The 23,514-nt window shown below is 38.2% G+C and overlaps 1 protein-coding gene across 1 annotated transcript in view; it reads left to right on the top strand.

Annotated features, from left to right (window-relative positions):
- pcdh9 (protocadherin 9) overlaps positions 1-22,338 on the top strand; it is a gene marked incomplete at both ends in the record, with an annotated part of 193,109 nt that extends 170,771 nt beyond the window's left edge. Inside the window, one exon of the mRNA XM_080026310.1 lies at positions 21,968-22,338. Coding sequence (XP_079882436.1) covers positions 21,968-22,338 — 371 coding nt within the window. The remainder of the gene's footprint in view (positions 1-21,967) is intronic.
- Positions 22,339-23,514: the final 1,176 nt, after the last annotated feature.

Raw genomic sequence — 23,514 nt, 5'->3', positions numbered from 1 at the left:
AGCGTTCATAACCTTTTCTGCCAACAGCTCTGTTACTCCGAGTCTCTGTGATCGAAGCTGATGGGCTAAGTGTGGCAAAGATTTAGGTCCAAGTAACGTAGTGTGACTTAGAATACAGTGCCAACGTGTCTATTAAGATCATTTAACCCCAATTACGTTGTTTTCGCATGAAGAAATTGTGTTTTTTGCTGTGAATATTTAAAAAATCACAAATTAGTTTACACAAATGGGGTCTAGATGGTGTTAGATTGATGCCACACTGGCTTGTAAATTATTCACACTCTCCTGAGGACCCCTCCTCCCCCCCACAAACACACACACACCTTATTTGTGTGTGTGTGTGTGTGTGTGTGTGTGTGTGTGTGTGTGTGTGTGTGTGTGTGTGTGTGTGTGTGTGTGCGTGTGTGTGCGTGCGTGTGTGTGTGTGTGTGTGCGTGTTCGTGTGTGCATGCGTGCGTGTGCGTTTGTGTGTAGTGAATTCTTTGCACATCAGTCAGTTTGCTGTGTTACCTAATGCATGCAATTGGTTCTCTGCATCCTGGCTAGTATTGTGTGAGTGTGTTTGTGTGTGTGTGTGTGTGTGTGTGTGTGTGTGTGTGTGTGTGTGTGTGTGTGTGGGAGAGAGAATGAGAAAAAGACTAAGCTTTTTTAAATCGGATACCTGTGTCACTTACACTTGGCCTCGAATGGAAATGATATTTCATACTGTGGATGTAGATATATGTAAGATTACCCTTTGGGGACTTTTGTCCACCTTTGAATTAGGCCTCGGAATAATCAAAGGCTATGAATTTTTAGTCTTCTTAATCTTGAAAAGGCTGTGTGGAAACAGCAGAGCCAGAGTTGATTAAAGTGCAGCGGAGATTCATTTAATCTGGCTCAGAGCTTGAAGGAGTATTTTAAATAAGAGTCCATTTAACAAAATGTTATGTTCTTAATGGGAAGGTAATAAGATGGTCTTTATCTTTTATTGAAAAAGGTGGAGTGGTTTCACAGCATGATGTATGCATTAAAAGAGAAGTAGTTTGAGCAATGGATGTCCAGATCAGGGCTAGAAATATCATAACAGGTATAGTGACTTTTGATCATGTGTTTAGTGTATGAAGTAAATGTAATCCTCCAGGGTTGAAGCGTTAGATGTAGTAAGAAAAACCATAAATGACATTATATCAGAAGTGTTCTTTCATTTCAGGTAAAGCCCAAAGGCTAAGGAGAAGGGTGGATACGACAAGTCAAGTTTATTCTCATCCCACAAATACAGACCCCAAAAGTTTACGGTGGGGAGTCCTTTTTCCTTAAAATTACTTTTCACATAAAGGCAAGACACCACAGGCAGTCTTGTCAAGCACTGGTCAAATTTGAAATTTTTGTCTATTTTCCTTTCATAACATGTCTTAGTTCATACTAGTATACACTAAATGTCCAAATTCTAAATGTGGGTATTTATTTTACTAAACTTTGACTGTTAGTGTCTTCAACCATCTTTAACGGCCATTTTTTCAACATTTGTTTTCTTCAATACTCTGAGTCAGAAGTCTCAACGTCAACTAAATTTCCCACAATTATTATTTGCACTTTTTTGAAGGTTATTACGCAATGTGTTGTTCAAATGTTGTGAAATGACTGATGTATGATACAATTTCCCCTTAAAACATGCTGAAAATGCATTTCTAAGAACATTTTATTTAATTTTTGGATTTTGGACATTTTTTAATGCAACAATAATGTTTTTTTAATGTTTTGACGTAAGTATCAATTTACAAGGTTTCACGATGATATTGCATTGTGACATAGCATTATGTGTTAAGGTGCAAATCTATGCCGTGGATAAATAACTAGGGGAATTACTTAGCTGTCTCAACAACAGTTTACGAGGCTGTGGCCGTGGTTTTGACTTTAGCCATAGGATGACTTAGCTTTGACTAATTAAGTTTCTGGGATTGTTGATTGTTATTACTATCGGTATAGTAACACATCTGTCATACCTGATAAAAGCACTTTGGGTTCAAATCATGTGCGGCTTAAACATGCTTTCTTGAATAACGTTAACGTTGCTATGTCCTTAGCTAAATTGATTCAACCACAAATGTGTCATAGGCCGACCAATAACCATATATGCAACGACAGCTTCAACCACTTCAGCCAGGTAGAGCAGATGCTGTGCTAACCGCCAGTGCTATGTATGCTGTCAGAGCTCAGCCTTATGAAGAGATGAATGTCCAATAAAGGCCTAATGTAAAGTGTCACATCATCTATCCCCTCTGTTGTATCTATCCTTTTTGTTATAAAGTATTGTGAGGTAATATAACACAACACACAAGGGAATGCAAAGACTCCCACCATGACCTCGCAGGGCCTCTGTAGCATGGCCCATTCCTTGCTGTATTTTAGTGCAGTTTGTGCAATCACATTATAATTAACAGTACAATGTATCCTTCACAGCTAATATGGGAAAATGTTCCATTTTGATTGGAATGTATTATAATAATTATCACAATAGGAAGATTTGTCTTTGCTGCAAAAACTATGGATAAGTTAAACAAATGGATCTCACAGTTTCAACATGTCATGCGATCCCGTGAAATGTTGTCCGCATGTTGTGGAAAGCTTATATATATTATAGACAAAATCAAAGCTATTTAATAGAACAGTGCTTTGTGTAATATATTTACATCCTCATAAACACACAATATGCCTATAACTTAACTTAACCTATCAGCAAAGGTATCCCCATTCAGAAAGGAAAACTGTTATGAAACAATAAAAAATGTTCACAACATCGGTATTATTTTCAAGTTAAAGGAGTGAAAATATGAAAGCAGTTTATTGCATGGCGGCAACAAACCATATCCAATGTCTTGGAGCTGAGTTAAAGGGCTGAAATGGCAGCAGTGCTCCCTTCATATGAAGAACAGAAGAAAATGCCTTTGGTCAAAATGGAATTAAGTTTTAAAGAAAATAGCATTGAATTCAGCTCATGCATGAGTCTTAGATGTTGTGCAGTCTTGACATCCCCAGACATCTTTGAACAATGTGAGGGACGAAAGGGCTGTGGTTTATTTGAAAGATTAAAAACAAGAAAAAAGAAATAGTGAAATTAATGTGCGAAAATGTCATTCAAGATAATGCTCATAACGAGAAACAATATACTTGTGCTCATGAGTTCATGAGTCCTGTAGCTTTGGAGTAGGCCTTTTATTAAGGTTATTGTAGCCTCAAGAAAAAACTATACCAAAATAATTGGTCCAATGAATGTATTGAGAAGTGCGATCATTCAAAGCTTTTAATGTTGTGCTCACTTAGTTAAGATTCCTTAGACACGATCTGCACAGACTCATAATTGCCTCTGAAGTCAGTTTTTGATCTTACTTAACATTTTCTTCATTGCCTTTCTTCATTGAGTTTGATCATTTTCAATGTATTTCAATTGATAGGTTATTTAAAATGTTTAAAAAATTGCAGCATCTTTGAAAAAAGCTCTGCTTTCGTCTCTGAGTACCATTGGCCTGTGTCAAGTTATAATTGTACCGTAATGTCGCTAGTATTATGTTAATACAGGATATCAAGCTTCCCTGATCCTAGATCAGGCTAATCATCCTGCTTTAAATGTGTATTCTCCTGCTTCAATAGAATTTCTCCTGCACTGCGGTGTATTGATGGCCTCGTTGGCTGAAATGCTGATATGCGTATAGGTTAATCCAGCAGACCTTGTTTTGGTGGCATTCGATGAAAGGGGGGGATGCCCCCTTGTGTGTGCTAATTAACTAGTACAGATTGTTTCTCTCACCTCACTGCCTCCCCACACAAAACAGTCCACAACAGCCCCTCCACCTCCTATAAAACAAACTCTTGACATTCTTTGTTGGGTATTCAGGCTGCTACACTTTCCTAATGAATTTCCCTGTGACAGAGAGGTCAAGTCTTTAAATAAATGTAATTAGAAGTGTCAAAGGCCTTGCCACAACCTCATGTTATAGTATTTACTATTAATTACTCCTGCTTTCAGCTGGTTAGGATTCTGCCCCTGACTTTTTTATCTTTAATAAAACTGTTCTGCCTTTGAACCATCGTCCTCAGCAGTTAAAAAAACATTTAAGACTCAATTCATACTTCAACACTGAAGCATTCGGCAACATAAAAAAAATCGATTGTATTTCTGTAAATGTTTTAAAATGATCAGTCTTTAGGCAGAAGTAGAGGTACGTTTTTTTCTTCTCCTAAATTACAAACATTTCAAGTGCAATCAAGCAGTGCATAGGTGAACACCATACCGCACTGCATTGAATAGAAACATCAATGTGTCAATAAAAAAAGCACACGTGTCACAGAAGAAGATGACTTTATTTTTGAGGTTTTGAGAGCACCTGTAGGGAGGTTGAGTGGGAGGATATATCACTCAGGCATGTGTCATTCAGCAGGGCAAAGGGGGGCATGTGAAATGTCTGTGGAACAGATAAGTTTTTGTTCTTGATGAGTAACTCCGCCGTCCTGACATGAGTGGGAAGTTCATTCCACTGGAGAGGCAGCATAGGGAAGTACCACGGCCAGGTGATGAACTAATGACAAGGTTACCACTAAGAATGGAGTGCCATTGGTGGAGGCACAGTGTAGAACTTAAGGGCTTTTGTGTTTTATTCTTTTGATTATTGTATTAATGAGCCTTATTCAGGAGCATGCACAGTTATTTAACAAGCAGCAATACTGTAGCGTGCTCCTGCATCTACAATGTCTGCCAGTCTGCTGTTGTTAAAGAAGAGAAACTTCTCCCTTTTTAAAAGCCTCCTCTCTCCCTCCACCATGTCCTTCTGTCTCCCCATCCCCCATCCATGTGTATCTGTGAAAGATGAAGTCTTTAAAACGTACACTAATCCTGTAATTATGCTGTCGTCTTAACTGGCATATGTTATCTTCTCACTTTCTTGGTTATCCTGTGGACTAAAGCAATTATTGCGCAGCAATTGAAACATCAAGTAATTAATTCATTTTACCGTGTTGAGCGCATACTTGGTTTGATGCCACGCTTCAAGTGTGAGATGAGTGTGTTTATGGGTCAGCTGTGGCGAAGGGTAAGAATAGCAGTCAGGATTTTATGCATCTCTTGGCACGTGGGACACCCACCCAAGGCCATGAAGTATATAACATGCAGAGTAATGTCATTTAGACCTTGGCAGGCTTCTTGTGGCCCACTCAAGGGACTATCTCGCTTGCACAGCGGTATCTCTCTCATCCTCTCCGTTCCCTCCTTCTCCCCTAGCTCCCTCTTTTCATCTGTTCCACTGCTGCACGCCACATTGTTGCATTCTCTTTCTTTTCCCTCTTCCTGTCCTCCTTTCCCTCTTCGCTCTCTGCTCATCACTCTTCTTCCTCTCTCTCCTTTCATCCTAATCTTCTCCCTCTCTCTGTCTGTACATCCTCTGCCTCCTGGTGCATGCCCGTCATCTGCGACCAGCGTGCCGCAGAGGCGCCGCAACACACTACAGTGCCATGATCCAGAAACCCCACATTAACACTGGGATTTCACCCAGAGATTATTTAAGTGTGGCATGCCTGCCAGGCAGGGTCCTTCTCTGTAATCTCTACAGTCCCACAAATAGAGTAGGACTGGGAAAGAAGGGATTTGGAGGAGTTGGAGGGCTGATTGGGTTCCAGAATGGGTATATCATGGGCTTTTAGCCATTCTCAATATTTCAGTTCCATATGGAGTTGGATTTAGGAGGTTGGGGGTGATAGCTCAATGTGTCACAGAGAAAACCGAGGTTAAATCCTTGGCAGAATGATCCTCTTCTTCTCAGTTAGCTATGTATCCTTCTGAGGTTTGCAAAGTAATTTAATTTGAGGTAATTGTAGCGAGGATCCATAATTAAAAGGATTAAAAGGCATGCCATTTATAGATGGGCTAAAGGAAATGAAATGATGAAGCCGCTGGCACAGTTTCTGCTCATGCCCCATACATCTCTTTCCTTTCATATGCGTTCCTTTGTAGTGAATTCACAGGATTCAATTGTGGGATAAAAATAAAACTGCAGACACACACAACAACGACACTATATGTCTGGCTGCCAGCTGAATAGTACAACCTTGTGTACATTTAATTACATTTATTGTATTTTCCAATGCGCCGGTCCAACTGTTAGACCTGTATCTGGGGAATGTGTCCGTCGTAATTCTATGTGTGATGACAGAGCGTGTCCTCGACTCAACATGGTCACCCTCTCACAGCGGCAGAGGTCTTTGACCCCATCAGACAGTCAGGGTGCCTGCTGATTTTTTGACATTGAGAGGGGAACAGACAAAGCTACTCATCAAATGTCCAATGACTGAGAGGCCTATGGGAGGAATGGGTTTTGACAGAGTGCCATTTAGAATGTACTCGCTTTTCCTTACGACTTGTGCTGGAGGCTTTCTTTCATTTTATGTCATTTATTTTGCCAAAGTAACATAGCAAAAGTTTGTTTTGTTTTGTTTTGTTTTGAAGGGAAACCTCCAACTATCAGCTTTTCCACTTATTAATCTAAAAGAGGTTACAGAGAGGACATTGACTAAAATGAAGGGTAATAAGTCAACTATAAAATGTACTTATGTTAAAACATGTGGGACATTAGTAGACAACTTATGGGAGTGTGTGTTTGGGCAGCAATGTCAGTGATAAGACAAAAGCAAACACCAGTGAAAAACGCAACATCCTACAGTTTTTCCTCTTCTTCAAAAAACGTCAAATAAGTTAGAGAAAGTTTCTGACAGGACATTGTGAGTTGTTTACAACAGGAGTGGAAGGGGAGAGTCAAGATGGTAGGCAACAATGTAAGGATATACTTTACTCGCACCTAGGACAAGCATTTAGACATCCCTCAGAGAGCCACTAAGGGAATGTAATGATTAATTTGATTGATTGATTTCTTCCAAATAGGATTCAAAATAGCAAGGTTGTTTTTTCATCTTTATCAAAACAAATACAATTGAAAAGGGAGCATACACTGGCAGCACAATGAATTCTACTGTTGATGAAAAACTAAATGAAAATAAGAAGGCTTTAAGCATTTACAAAAGCAGTTACACAAATAAGAGATTATATTATGCAATGTGACAATAACAAAGAAAATATTGAGAAGTCCTAAACTATATCATCCAATGCCTTACAAATGACTAAACTGCATCGAACCATCTGCTGGAATTTGTCTGAAGTCTTGCAGACAACGATGACTAAACTTGTGCAATGAAAATCTCAGAAATGGCGATCATTAGAAAGGAATACCACCAGTTTTCCAATACGCTGGTTGTGCTTATGGGCAATTGTCAATATTATTTTTCCAGATATTGTTTGAAGGTAAGCATCTGGACTTTAAGCAATTATTTAAGGATATACTAACTTTTCCAGCACCTCTGAAAACTATGTCCTTGAGCTTTATCACCTTTGGAGGACTTGGTATTCTTGTATGGCTAGGTGTTTCCAATATTTTGTCCATACCCCTATGTGCTTTATCACTCTGAAAGCTGAGTGATTTGCCAAGGGAAGAGGAATGACTGCGGAGGAGCCTTCCAATGTGGGTAACGGTTTAAATGCCCTTGACAAGTGCACAGTTTGCAAAGGAGCAAATTTAATTTCCATGGTTTGAAATTTCAAAGGTATCACCTGCTGTAATTGCTTGACTAGGGAATCCATAAATCATTGTTCAGTAAGGTCATCTTGTAATTTCTTCCCTAATGCTGGCATTTATTTTCCTAGCATCCTCTCTTTCTTCTCATTTAATCTAGCCAGGTCATTTGAGAGATTAATTGCTGCCATCTTCAAAAACAACAAATTAGTTTCACACATGTTCCGGCATTAAGACTGAGTCACCACCACACATATCAACACCTAGCAAGTCAAACAACTGTTGTAGTACATTGCAGCTGGATGTGGATGTCACGTGAGTTTATCACTGTTTGGCCAGTTATGATCCAATCATCATATAAGCGATAAAAGCACGACGCAAAGAATGAGATATGCTTTTTCATGCAATCGAAAGCACAGTTTACAGCCTACATCAACCTGGGGCTACAGCCACACCGGCTATGATCTATGAATTGCAATAAATCACCTTCACTTTGGAATATGTTTTTCTATTCCTTTTCGGCATTTGCTTTCAGGAACCCTATCAAAAGTCAGAAACAATTTTAGAGATATCCCTGTTTATCATTATTACCCTTTATCATTTCAGCTTTTGACTTCAAAGACAGAATTGGCTTTTAGACTTTTTAAATAAGCAAGCCATTTATTTTTGTATAGAATATAAAATATTGTCCAATCACAAGCACCAGTGCAAACTTTTTCTCACTATTGTATAATTACTATTGCAGTTAGAAACCTGGGGATAGCAAATGCTGTTTTTAAGCAACAGCTGTGGGAAAATGACACCTTTTTTTCTTACATGACTAGCATATTTTTTTGTTATTCCTATATTTTTCATTTACAACTTTATTCATTTGCTTTTTAGTGACAAATACAATATACATATCAATATAACTGTATATACCATGTTACTTAAAGCGTATTGTATTCTAGCACATTTTGCTGGTGTAAATATACTGATCATATGTAGCGCCATATTGTAGCTCCAGTCCTTCACACAGATGGAGATTGGACAAGCTTCTGGGTTGCACAGCCCTCCTGCAAGGATGTGATGGACACTTAATTACTTGGCTGACAGAAGTTATTCGCCACCTGCACCCAACAGGGGTCTCTGCCAGGCCCTGACCTCCACTTCCTCCCAGAGCATTCACCATCGCACAAAGCAGATTCATGCATATGGCTTTTGCCCATACTCCCGGTGTTCTTTACATTTTTTTATTTCCTTTATGCTCTTGCTCTGTTGTGTTTTTTCAAACGCAACACATGCACTGAAAATAACAGTTATTTTCAATGGTGCTATGAATCTGAAACAGACTCACTGATTTCCCTCATTAGATCCATATCAATCAATGCAGTCAAGATCATTTCCCAATACTGTATGTGTGTGTGTGTGTGTGTGTGTGTGTGTGTGTGTGTGCGTGTGTGTGTGTGTGTGTGTGTGTGTGTGTGTGAGAATTAGGAAAGCATTTCTAAACTTTGAGCCGATGGATGTGTTGCTTGTGATTTAAACCACATTTAGAACATTTGTTGAACAACTGCACGGTCTCTACTATACTGCAGCACTGAGTGCACCCTTTTCTCATCAATCCATGTGATCTTGAATATGTAATTGCTATTTCAATTAACACCTCGACACCACTGCAGCCGAGTGAGGATGTTCTCAGTGTTGGAGAGGAGGTGATGACACTTTCGAACCCTGGCATGAACACCATATACATCCTGACACATTTGCTTCCTTCACTGTAGGGATTAGCCCTAATCTGAATAGGAATTTGGGCAAACACAAATAATGAGATATAGACATGTACATTTTTTTATTTGCGAATATGCTCTTTATTATCCAGAAGAGAAAAAAGTTAAACTGCAACACATTTTGCTTCGACTAGAGGGTATTCCACTGGTTGCGTGTGCTTTGCTTAACGACTCTGCAGCAGTTTTGCATCCTTGCTCCGTCATCCACCAAACATTATGTGAAGAGGATGTACTAGGCCTTTGCATAATCACATTGATGACCTCAAAACACAGAAAGAAAGAAGAACAATACCTCTTAATACCCTTCTATATATTGCAACGTGTATTTTTGTACACAATCAATGCATTACCAACCCTGTTTTTTTGAGCATACCTTATTCATTTAATTAAGTGCACTTTTAATAGACAGTACAGCGCTGTCCTTTCCCTCAGGTAATTATGAATACATGTATATTTAGGCAGAGCATGCTCTGAAATTACAATTATTAACAGAGAGGAGATGTACCTCAACATTGCAATTACAGAGCTCTCGGGGGATTAACCAGGTTCTGTTTTATTATCAAATTCCTTCAGGCTCCAGGTAATATATGTTTCTCTGTCACTACTTCACTGTAGCACCTATATGTCTCTCAGTTGTTACACTCTTTCTTTCTCCGACTTCTCACACTCTAATTTTGTATCCTGTTGCTCTTATTCTGCTGGTAAACAGTTATTTGTACCTGCTGCACCCCCTTCCTATGCTAATGTCTTGTGTTTATAGCTGTGTGTGTGTGTGTGTGTGTGTGTGCGCGTGTGTGTGTGTGTGTGTGTGTGTGTGTGTGTGTGTGTGTGTGCGCGTGTGTGTGTGTGTGTGTGTGTGTGTGTGTGTGTGTGTGTGTGTGTGTGTGTGTGTGCGTGTGTGTGTGTGTGTGTGTGTTTGCGTGGGCTTTACTGGAACAGCACATGCCAGAAAAGTACTCAAAATAAAGCATGCCTGGCTCCATAACTGTTATACTGTTGTTGCTTACTGCTACGGGCTATTTACTTGCCCTTGTTGCTCATTCAGACACAGCTCTCTGAGGCTTTGTTGAGCTATGTTGAGTGGCTCCTGAAGAAGGGCATGTAGAAAAAAGGGTACATCTACTAAACATCCCAAAATCATAAAACAATTTAAAAATCATACTTGTATTTTTTATTTATTTCTTATTTATTTTAGAATGACCATCTTATTGCATCTCATTATAGGAAATACTAATAATAAAAGGAAGAAGAAAGAAAAATAGGGAATTAGAAATAATAAACTTTATTGCGGGAATGAATGTTATTGGTATATTATAAGAAATTAAATGTATTACAGTACAGCACAACAAGTAATATCATGAGAAGGAAGTATGTATATTCAAATATTGCCTGTTTGAACTGGAATAGAAGTGGATTTCTAGTAATATTTGAATAGACTTCAACAGATATCTTTGCAAACGAAAACATTTGCAATCAATCATTTATATGTTTTTTTTACAGAAATAGAGGTCATCAGTGTTAATGTTGTATACTAACTGTGTGAAGCAATACACATTTAGTCTTCAATATATTCCAAACTCCACAGCACAGCGGTGAGACACAACGGTTAACCCCATATTGTTATGTTTTAACTTGCAACTAATTTACATGAGCAGTTTAGCCATTTTTACTTGAAGCATTTGGTGTTAATAATAAAAGCAGTGTAATACTATAGCACAATGCAGTGGAGGTAGACAGTCATACAGAGTGTTGCTGTGACATCAGAGACAGATTCAAGCCACATCTTATACTGGAAGTGTATGACGGCATCTGTCATTTGTATTATTTACTATGAACATAACCTTTACATTTGTTTTTTTACATACTTTATACTATATAGGCCTACTGTATAATATTTTAAATTTTCATAATTTACCTGCTATGATTATACAAATCTGAATCCAGCAGTCATGGCATTTACCACACATGTTATTTGATGATGCTGGGACATTTTTATTGAGCCCAATTATCAAGAGAAAGAGCGACAAGATGAACTTATTAATTGATAAGAAATAACGAGGTTGAATACAATTTACAATGGCGCAAAGGAACCAAAATACTATATCTAGATTAGAAATGATAAATCAATGTATTGATATGTATTTGTCTATTTCAGGTACATTTACAATCAATTAAGAAACTGTAATAATTTTAAAAAGTGACTCACTGTACTTCCAAAAAATAAATTTTGTAATGCGTAAATGTTTCAAGGTTGTTATGGTTTCCAAGGAACACAATTGAACATTAAGGTAATGCTGAGGCCCCAGTGACAATTTATTGTCTTCTCATTCCTTATAGATTGAAATCAATACTCAATGCATACCCCAAAGAACCCGATCACACATAAAAACATGAACACACAGTGTAATATTGCCACCCCCGTTAAAGCAATTGGACCGAACCATTGAGCAACGTGGATGCATGCAGTCATTACTTTCTCTCATTTAGATGGTTGGATTTCCTGGTGTCTCGTATCTATAGGAATAAGTAAATTGTGGTCATGGTGCAGTGTTACTGTCTTATGAGGTCAACACAATCATTATCTGTATCTGTAAAATTATTTTCCACATCACAGCCACAGCAAGCTCACATGGATGAAAATATTACTGCTGTATTTAATTTGAAATCCTCATCTCTCAAATGTCACCATAGCAGCTATGGGTGTTGACCTGTGTTTTTTTTTTTTTTTTCTACCACATTAGAGACATGTTGCCAGGCCTCAACATGACATTTGGCATAGAAATTCCTGGTCCCGAGACATTTATCAAAACCGACTGCTCCAACTCTTCACTCGTCTGATGGAGTATGAGCAAAACAATATAGCATACATTATTATATGAATGTCATTATTGTTATAAACAGAACAATAAATAAGGGGAAAGTGTAACATGTGAATTGGCTTTCGCACGTCTCATTTTTATCATCAGTACTACTAAGGGTCTTTGACCAGAAATGTATTCGATCCAGTGTTGAGATGAGCAGGCATACCCACTGACTTAGAACAGAAATTAGATTACAAGGTCAGTGGCTGAGTCTAATGCAGTGGAAGATTAAAAGGGGGAGAAGAAATCACTTTTACATGGCTATTGTTGTCATGGGGACTGAGCACTCGCACTGAGCTGTGTAAAACAGCAATGAACAATGTGTTTTCTGAAATCTGTATTTTCCCGCCTTGCAGATATAAAAAGACAAACATGAATTACAAACACAAAGAAAAGGTCTGTATCTTTGTTGAAGTATATTCATTTTGCTCATTTCTAAAATTCAATTATGATATATGTATACATGATACCATATTAAAATGAATAAGGTCGTGTCACTGACTGTTCCTTTGTCCCAACTCGAGGAATCAGAATATTGACGTTCCAGCATTAGTAATATACTTATCTCAATATGCAGACAATAAGCTGTGGTGCTTGCATATTTGGGATCTGCCTCCACTGACACAACCACTGCACAGGTTATACAGCCGCAGTTATGGAATCACTGCTTTGTGTCCTTTATGGATTGTTTAATAGATAGATAGTAACACTGGATGTCCGGCTGGCTGGCTGGATGGGTGTTGACAACATAATGATGGCAGCACAGATAACAATCAAACTGAAGGTCTGAATGTCAGATGTTTTACTTGTATCAGAGATGGTAGTGCTGTCAAAACAGTCTTTCAGACAAGTCTACTAGAATTATTGTCTTCAACTTTTATATTTGAAGCAGCTTTTATGACTGTGATTTTGTATAATACAGTTCTATGGTAAGTCTAAAAATGCAAAGTAGCGTTTATATCTTAATAAATATTAATAATTTAAAAAAAACATAAAACATATAAAATGTATAGATCTTGATGATTTGTATTCCTCTTTACACATACTCCAGGACAGACTTACCACCTAGGAAAATAAGAGTATGCAAAAATGTGTATGCATTATGTTTACAATTCAACTGCATTATCCGAATGCACAGACTCGAGCAGAAAATGTACAGGAACATTCTGCCACAAATCTAGAATAAAACATTACAGTGATGGGCTGACATGTTATAAGTTTAAGGACACTCCATGGTGGTTTGTTCAGTTTATATTGTGTAGAACATTGAATACATTGCCTCTATTCTTCCCTAGTTGTCTTAGATTGGAGTTTTGCCTCCTAGAGAATTATGTCTAATAGCTGTAGGCATAGGTTTGGATGCAAAGGCATTGGAATTGAAGGTCTTTTCTACAATGGAGTTTAATTGTGTCCCCCAACATCGCCTTTAATGCCGGTTATAAGCGAGAAAAGAGCTTTTCGCCAGTTTGTTAATCTAGCTCACTCTTTCAACCTTTTTCTCCTAGCACACGACCACAAAGGACAGCGTTCTGGTCTCCCCAGAGTGCCAGGCCCCCATGAGAACGGTCTAATCTGCCCTACTTTGCCCCATTTCTCCATTTTATCAACACAGTACAGTTTCTTTCTTCATTTGAAAATGTAGGCACGCCTACAACTGCGGCATCACCACATTTCCGTTATTCTCACACTTTTAGTTTATTTTCTGTCTCCCTGAAACAAATTCTACATATTTAACCATCACAAGTAGGTATGCTGGAAGCTGATACCTTGATTGGAGTAGTTCAAAGCCTTCTTGATGGATTGTTATGGGCTGTGTAAAGCCTGATCCATTTTGGTTACTCTGTTTGTTAGCTCTAGGCACTGCAGCTGTCGAAATCTCCCCACTGAGCTCAATTAAAACGCTAAACTATTTCTAAATGCAGTGCATTTTGATTAGGTGTGAAATGTCAATGTGCGTCACTGCTCCATTTGAGAAACCTTTGTTTGGTGCACCACACTATTGACATGCCGGCCTTTAATGGTTAAATTACATTTGAACTTTAGTATTGATTTTTATGCGGGAGTATATTCAAATCATTTCCCAATATTCCTGCTACATCAGCTACGTAATCACACTTATCTTTTCAGAGAAATAGTGCAAAACAATCTATGAGATGTGTTACTCAAAATATGTTTAAGGAGCATCAAAGAAAAGCTGTAGTTAGGGGTATACTCAGCTCTTGCACATTTTAATTTAGGTTTATACAATGTGTTCTATGCACATGTATCATGGATGGAAAATATACTGTATAAATGTTTAGCAGGACAACAATCTTGGTTATATTTGGCAAAAATTTAGTATTACTGTAGGACTTTTGGATTAGGGTAAAATACATAAAAAATGTATTTGTACCTTTAATATTGCAAGTTTGTTCTTCCTATAGCAGTTTAGCTGATGGTACTTGCTTCAACTGCAACTGACAAAATTCTCCAGCACCAATCTCCCCACCTCCTCACTGCCACAGTCTAAAAGGCAGGAGTCACCTAAGGACCTGTGGTGGTGGCATGACCCAGAACCGCAAATTAAATGCAGGGTTTTACAGTAGAAGATGAGCATGAAAGGTCAGAGTCTTTTGGAGCAACCCTGTGCTATTACTCTGCAGCAATCCCGGACTCTGTGATTCACAGACTCTGTGGCCTTTTCTCTAATGTCGGAGTCAGTGCAAACCCCATGAGCATGAGAGGCCAGATGGTTTTAAAACAATGGAAAACTTGGAAGATTAGGATTCATGCCATTCCTACTGGCATCGGTAATGAACTTAAGTATCAAATATGTAGAGTTTGAACTAGGTAATGCTTCTGAGAATACAGCCTTGTTGTCTGGACGTATGCATCTTAGTGCCACAAAATAGCAACAGCACTATAAATGAATAATCATAACCCGATCATATAGGGCAAACATCAAGATCGGGTTTAGGGTTTGAAAAAATAAATACTTGGGACTCCTGAAAGAACGGTTACATTTTTAATGTTACTTTACTAAAATCTGACAACTTTGATAGAATATTCCTCTTATAGTGGATGTGAAGTTAACCCCCAGAGTGGTGCAGAGAAGTTGTGAGGGAAGAAACTGAGTGAAGAGAGCACTGTGGGTAAAGGAAAAGAAAGCCGGGGAAATATGTTTCGATTTTATATGGCCGCTCCACACTTTAAATACACTGTTATGTTACACTGTGTGATATTGTGGCTACGAGATTGAATCTGTAAATTAGACTCGAGACGGCAACATAAGTGATTTAGAATAAATAAACTATTGTGAATATCATGGGAATGCTTTTTTCCAAATGTATCAAGAAGCTAAATGGGATATCATAGCACGTGCCGTTTAAAAGCGTTATTGGCTGTGTGGCAACAGGCTGCACTATTGAATCTTTTACTGTTTCAAAATGTTTATTAAATCACAAATAGTGCGAATATAAGAGAAAAACTAAAACAATATCAACAATACATGCTGAAAGATGCTTCCACAAAGTAGTAATTGAATAAAGAGTCAAGGGAATATGTGTGTTACATTTTTGGACCGATTTGGACTTCCAGTAGTAAAATACGGCATACACAGTAGGTGTATATTTTAATTGGTATAGGAAACTTTTTCCTATATTTCTCCTGTAAAAAATACTTTTTACAGGGAAAATAAAGGGTTCTAATAGAGAGTGCCTCTTGTTGAACATTCCAATAAAAAATTGATCTGAGAATAGTTTAAAGCCAGGTCCAAGCCAATAATATTTATCATTGATCATGGAAATTATGTAAATGATTTCAGCCCCACTTTGCTTTTCCCTTTTGCTTTTCTCTTCCATCTGATCGCTTGTCTGCTCTATCCGTCTGAACAACCTTCCATTCGGCTTCCAAGCTTTGTCTTCTTATTAGACTTCATCCTGCCCTTCATCTCATCTCGTGAGATGCTGCAGCCTGCTCTCAAAGGGAGCACTAGAAAGGATCCATCAGCCAGACTAGCATTCTCCTGAGGATGCATACAGCTCTCTTCTGCTCTGCTCACTATCGTATCTATTCGACCCCAGATAGCCTTTACTGTAGATCACAGGACCTGTTTTAAAATGTGCTGCAAAGAGCTGTGCGGAGCTGTAATTCTATGCCTTGTTGGACACCAATCACCACTCACACATTTCCCCCAAGCCATTTACTGTATATGTGCTCTTGGTGTGTGGTGGATGTTTATGAATAAAAGCTATGTTTATAACACTGTATATCATTATATGCTTTGGTGTATGATGGATTGGTGCCATGTGTTTGTATGCATGTTTTGTAGTGCAAGATGAAAGGGTCAAAGATAGACCCATAGCAGATTTAAAGCATAGGGAATTCATCTGCCAGACGTATCTTGTGGGTTTTTGGTCGGCCGCTGGAGACAGCTGTGTGGCACTTTGAGCCTCCACGCTGGACCAAAACAAAGCCTCATTCATCCCCAAATAACAACATCTGGGCATGCTTAACAGCATGGATAAATAAACAAGCCCTATGGACACTAAAACCCCCACACTCAATCACTCTCACTCCCTCTTCACCCGTTCCCCCTTGCCATTCTGAAGGCTGTAGGTTGTTGGTGGGGGACTGGCACATCAGTACTGATAGTGTGCATCCAATTAATTAGCCAAACGTTATCTCATTAGTAATAGCCGGCAGACTCAAACAACAATACTCCCTCATAGTTGCAAACAACCTCTGGCCAAAAAACGAAGATGATTCCCTCCTCCTCTGTAACCTCTGTGATCTCTTGATGCTGAGTAGGCGGACTGAAAAGAGAGACATGTGAGTGTGGTTCGGTCAAATTGTCCGTCGTTAAACAACTTTTGCTTGTGGCTACCATTCTTTTTCAGCAGCTTCGGCAGAATTAAACAGAGCAGCCCCTCAGCACATCCTAATGACACTGTATCAGGCGGCAATCTAATGGTTTCTTTGTCTTTAAGTTATCCGTCTCTGTGGACATCTGCAGCCTTTTGCGCAGCGCTGTAAGCAAAAACCAGAACCGTCTGACACAGTTCTGAATCCCTTGCATTCCTCAACACCTGTGCCTCAATGTTATTTAAAGCACCCAGGGGTTCTGCACTAAATATCAGCTACCGGCTATTTTCTTGTGTGTGGCGTTTGTGTGTGTTTGCACAGGAAAAACTTGAATTCTTGAGCATTGTATCCATGAGCAACAAACTATGCACGTATCAAGTAGCACTCAACACTGTCAAATTAATTTGATAAGAACTAAGAGTACATTTGCTTTGTCTAGATGAAAATGAAAGACATGTTTATCTATCTATCTATCTATCTATCTATCTATCTATCTATCTATCTATCTATCTATCTATCTATCTATCTATCTATCTATCTATCTATTTATCTATCTATCTATCTATCTATCTATCTATCTATCTATCTATCTATCTATCTATCTATCTATCTATCTATCTATCTATCTATCTATCTATCTATCTATCTATCTATCTATCTATCTATCTATCTATCTATCTATCTATCTATCTATCTATCTATCTATCTATCTATCTATCTATCTATCTATCTATCTATCTATCTAATATACAGACCTATGTTTGCAGCAAGTTTAGGTGACATCAAGCTGGCTGGACTCAAATTCAAGGGCATGTTCCTCAAATTATTGTAGTAGCATATACAAGCGACGTGCAAAAGTCATGAACGAGTCGACTTTCTTTATTTACAGTAATTATTTTATTTTAAATCATTTTCCCCAAGCAATAATTCATTTTAGACTGCAATTATTTTTAGTTTTTACAGTAACACTGACAATGGTGTTCACCGTCTCACCCCGTCCCAGTCCAGTGCAAAGCAACACATGCCAATATCTATTGAAAGAGTCCACTTTCTATATTTCCAGATGGAAACTACACGTTTGTGTGTGTTGAGCAGCAGTACAATAAAGTACACATACCCAGCAGCCTCTTATCTGCCATCGTGTCATGGTCTTATCAACTGTCCACAGCTCTTCAAGATGTTGGCATGGGTAGCAGGTTGACACTTGACACCCTCTGGGCTTTTATAAGCCAAAGGGTTTTCAGCAGTGACAGATTCTTGATAATATTTGCATGTAGAACTATGTTACTGTACATGCAAATAGTGAATGGACACAATTTGTATGTGATTCAGTGTCACTGAAAATATTTTCAATCACCAACCTATTCACAATGCTGAAACATTACGTGAAATGTCACTGATTATAGAGTGGGAAGTCAGGGTGTAATGAGGCAAACGCGATTATTCTTGGGCATAGATAATCAGAAAAGCAAGCTGCTAAGCCTTGATGGTAAATTGCCGTCTATTAAAGTCAGATTCAATCACAGCCTTTAACACTCGAGATGATAAAAAAGACAAAAGATGAAAATTAGGATTTGTCTCAGTGAGGAGAAATGTATTTAGACTGAACACACAACACATATACAGTAGATGCTTTACACAGCATTATAACTCAAGTTGTCTTTCAGTCAGGCTTTGTCTCTGTATGGTCTCACACAGTAGATATGCAAAGATTAGAAAATAAAATGTCTGATTCAGATCATCCCCTGCTGCCCACTCGGGCCACTGATTGTTCCCATCTACATGCAAATTATCATGTTTATTACACAAAGGGAATAGCGGAGCACAAATTGCCCTTGATTAATAACTGGCTCTGCCTGTGTTACAAAAAAATTAAGATAAACAGTACAGTCATCTAATACTGCTGTAATCAATAGACGATTGCTTATACCACACACAGATTAAGGGGGATGAGGGTGAGTCATTTTTTAAGCCCCCCCCCTGATACAACTTTAGAAGAAATTACTTATATGACATTATATAGCACCATCATATTTACCAAACAATACAAACAAAGCTAAAAGTCACATAATTGGCAGGTCTTTAAATAGGTCCTCTGCTTAACTCTGCACACCACGTAGGCTACAGTATGTGCTCAGTCCTTTCTTCCGTCTCTCTTCCTTAACGGCTCCCCAGATGTCTACTCACTCGTCTACAATCTCATTTGAAGAATTCATCTTTCCGTCTCTCGGGTGCCATGCATTATTGCTCTCTGTGGTTCTTCATGCAACTATGATAATGTGTGTCTTGGTTAGACTCCTCACATGCCAATTATGGGCAGCTGTTATTGTGATGGACTCCACATTCATTCAGAAGAGTGACTGACTCTCTCCTCGGGGCCCCAAGCTTTCTTCACGTCGTATATCAGAATGTTCCTTCAAGGCGAGAACTCGGTGTTAAAGAAGCAGTGCTTATGTGGAATATGAGGACACAGTCTTGTTAAACTAAACCTACATCAATTCATATTGTCTCACATATGAATGACCCACAAAGCCCCTGTCATTAAAAACACTGCAAATTAACCAATGGGTAAAATACCATGGTCACTTTGAAAACATTTACATTTTTGCTATTGTGCAGATGATATTTGCAATGCTTATGATGGATAACTTGACACAACTCAAAACCCAAATGCATTTAGTTAACAGTTTTTGTTTAGTCTTGCATCAGTGTTTAACACCAGACAAAGCCTTGAGGCCACCATACATGTGTGTACGTTGAGCAACATGTGTTTTAATCACAATAGTACACACTATAATGTGTTTGCATTGACAACAATCACTGCATGGCAACAAAGCAAGGTTTTCAGCTGAACTTCAAAGATGTGCTACCAAAACAATCAGCTGATACAGTGGAAAGCTGTTCATTCAAATCAAATCAGTTTTATTTGTATAGCCCAAAATCACAAACACATTTGTCTCAGTGGGCTTTACATTTCATACAATATGATATATGATACAATATGATACAATATGACACCCTTGGGAACATTACATTGCATCTTTAAAAATGTTGTACAAGCTTAGCCCTAACATTATACTCTGTAATTGTCTGTAAATAAGTGTAAATAAACTGGAACATAAACAGTATATAAAGGCATAAGTCATAAAGTCTACTGCAATACCTACCCAATGGCCAAATAGATGTTTGTGAAGCAAAGGCACAAATCAGGACAAACATTTTATCATTTTCTTTTTTAGGACACAAACACATGAATTCATTACTCTTTGAAGCTTGATACAAACACAGAGAGAATTGGCTGCTTCTTTGAAAATGGAAAATACAACTCAACTCAAAGGACAAGAGTTCTTCAAATAGTAGAAGTGCATCATATTTCATGTATTATGCATATGGTATGTTGTTTCTATCAAATCAGAATAAAAAAAAAATACCACCTAAAAAAACGACTCCATTGGAAGAGCAGCCAGATGGTAGCAATGACTTTGTGAGGAGAGTCCCACTGATAATTGTAATGCAAATTGATCTTGAACATTTTCTCTGTAATTCTAGGTTTTGGGGAAAGTTGTAGGATTTTTTTTTTTACTGTGAAATAAATTCTTCTGAAGAGAGTAACATCCGTCCTTTATAGAGACCTCGAGTCGCGACCATCTCAAAGCTCTGGAACAGCCTTCCTACTAACATTTGGGTTGTCAAAATAATACATTTCCAAACTGTATCTAAAAATATGTTGATAATTACAGATTTTTTTTTTAGATACAATAGCCAAAGAAGAAATACACATACAGTTTATAATGAAAGTGTGGGCTTGTTTGGGTTGCTTGGTTACTTTTCTAATGTCCGCCAACATAACCGGAATATAGTGCCATCTCTTATAACGCTACAGTCTATTTACAGTGCATTATGTAGACACTCATGTTTCTCTAGAGACTCAAATGAGAGTGCTCATAGACAAATCATTCATCCTTTATATCCTCCTCAATATCCACAACTCCCATATGCTCTCCTGCCCCTGTCAGCGCAGCTCATTCAGTTTTTCGATGAATCCAGCTTTCTCAGCTCACACATGACCTGTCCCGCATACTGTATGTAAGCTGGAAAGCGTCAATGAGCACTGAAACCGGCTGATGCCAGTTCAGATTGTTTGGCTGGCATATCAAAAGTGTGTCTCTAAAGGGATTTGGGCAGTTGCCAAACACTGTATAATTTGAAATGTCTGTTCCTAAAAAAACATGCTACTCATGTGTCTTACCAATACATTTGAAAGAAAATATAATTGCTGCTTTGATCATGTTCACGTTTTTACCAAATACAAAGTCATACAATGAAGGTTAGGTGAATGTTGGTCATCTTACAGTAACGACTTGGACACCAGAGACTGGTGTTTGTGTAGTCAGTCTTACATGTAGTTAGGTTTAGACAAAAATAACACTGACAGGCAACACTGTGCATGGTGGTTTGGAAAATATTTTGGTTTGCGCTTTTAACTCCTTTGGCCATATACAAGGTATACAGTTCTAATACTGGTTAAGACCCCCTTTCGCTCTACAGAACATCCTGAAATATCTGAAGTGTCCACTAGATTGGGACAAAAGATTGTGTTAGCGATTGACATCCAAGTAAATCATACTGTATGAGTGACCAGTTTTCATTCTATCATTGTAGCAGTTTCGGGGAGTCAACTATTTAAAACATTTTGTGCTTTTTTTTTATTCAGTCAATGGCTCCAAGTAGTACAGATACAATTGTATCTTTTTTCATTGTACTACAGGCATGCATATCAGATTCAGTGTTATTCCCTGTCATCATGTGTAAGAGTGTAACAAACAGGTAATGTTGGATGTAGTTACTACCACTGATCTCAATATATATTTTAACAGTTTTCTTTTTCCTTCTTCTTCTTTAGATGGCCCCCTTGGACCTCGTGGCCTAGTGGAAGCTACAGAGATGTGCACACAAGAATGCCTAGTCCTGGGACATTCAGATAACTGCTGGATGCCCCCAACATTGGGAACATACCAACAGCCCAAGTCACCTGTTTCCAGCTTTGGCACTCAGAGGGAGTGGGGTCCCAAGGACAAACTTCTCAATGGTCATACTCTGACCAGAACCTGGAAAAATGAGAGTGGGCGGTCGGATCCTTTTGGTGACAGGAAGCAGTTTGGGAGCGGAGAGGGACACTTCACCAACAGTGGCATGGCTGATATTCCACTGGTTAGTCTGAAGTCCTGCCAGCCAGCCACCTGCCCAGATAGCCCCAAGGACCAGCAGCTATAAGAAGGACTTTGCTTCTGTGCTGTAAAGACGTCCTGATATCTGGACAAAGAAAACAGACGAAGCAGCCCCCCCTCCTCCTGTTTTCTTTTGTGTTTCATCTTTTCCAAATTAAGTTGATGCTTTTGCAGTGTGATACCCACATGTACTGTGTAGGCCACACAACTATAGTGCTTATGCTGTGTTCTCTACAATTCAACTTTACTATCGCTCTAGAAGAGACCTTTTTTTAAAAATGAAACTCAATGGATTTCTTCTCCATTTTTCTGTGCACGTCGTGTGTGATTTGGAGGAAGGACATGCATAAAATGGAGAAAATGAAAAATGACAAGAAAAAAAAAATGTCATGGCTGACCAGTATATACAAATATTTGTGGTGTGGTTGTTATTGAATTGTTCAGGACTATATTAATGGAAACAATCAGAGAAGATGTTATTGCATTTCAGATAGTGTTGATCTAATACCACTGTTGGTGGACACTTGCTTATTCTGTCATTGTCTGTCTGTGTGTTTGTAAATAAGACTTATTAACCACTATCATGTACTTCTAATAACCACAGTAAATATGACAGTTCAATGCTGTTGTCATCATAATGGCTTGTGATCAGGATGTGGGATTCCAGCTGGACAAAGATATATAATGTGGCATATTGTATAACAAGAACACATTTACTAAGTTCTTTAAAACCCTATGGTTGATTTCAAAACAAACTCCCATCCCTTAATATACTCAATGTTGCTCATATTTCATAACGATTTTATTGAAGTACTGCAAAACCACAGGAAAACATTTTTTGTTAAACAAAACATTTTGTATGAAGGATGTCAGTGCTCAATATGTGCATTATAGAAAATGAAAAGCTCAGAAAGCTCTCTATAAACTGATTTTAAAACGTGTTCAGTACAATTAAATAGCAATATATTTGTAAATGGCTAAATGTTTTATCTAACGTTGATCTTATTACTTGTATTACTTGTACAACCTCTCAGTAGTACCTGCAACTTATTGACATAATGTATATATATATCTATTATTTCCACTGACTATGATTTTCCATATGTAAGAAAAACACAGTTAAGATAACACTTTAATCACTGTGCCTTCATGATGTTTCTTCAAATAGTGATTTGTGTTTTTTTTAGATGACCAGAACATGTTGGCTACACACAGTGTCCTG

The sequence above is a fragment of the Ammodytes marinus genome, assembly GCF_949987685.1.
Source record: "Ammodytes marinus genome assembly, chromosome: 1".
NCBI lineage: Eukaryota > Metazoa > Chordata > Actinopteri > Uranoscopiformes > Ammodytidae > Ammodytes > Ammodytes marinus.
This window is presented reverse-complemented; position numbering and strand designations above follow the sequence as displayed.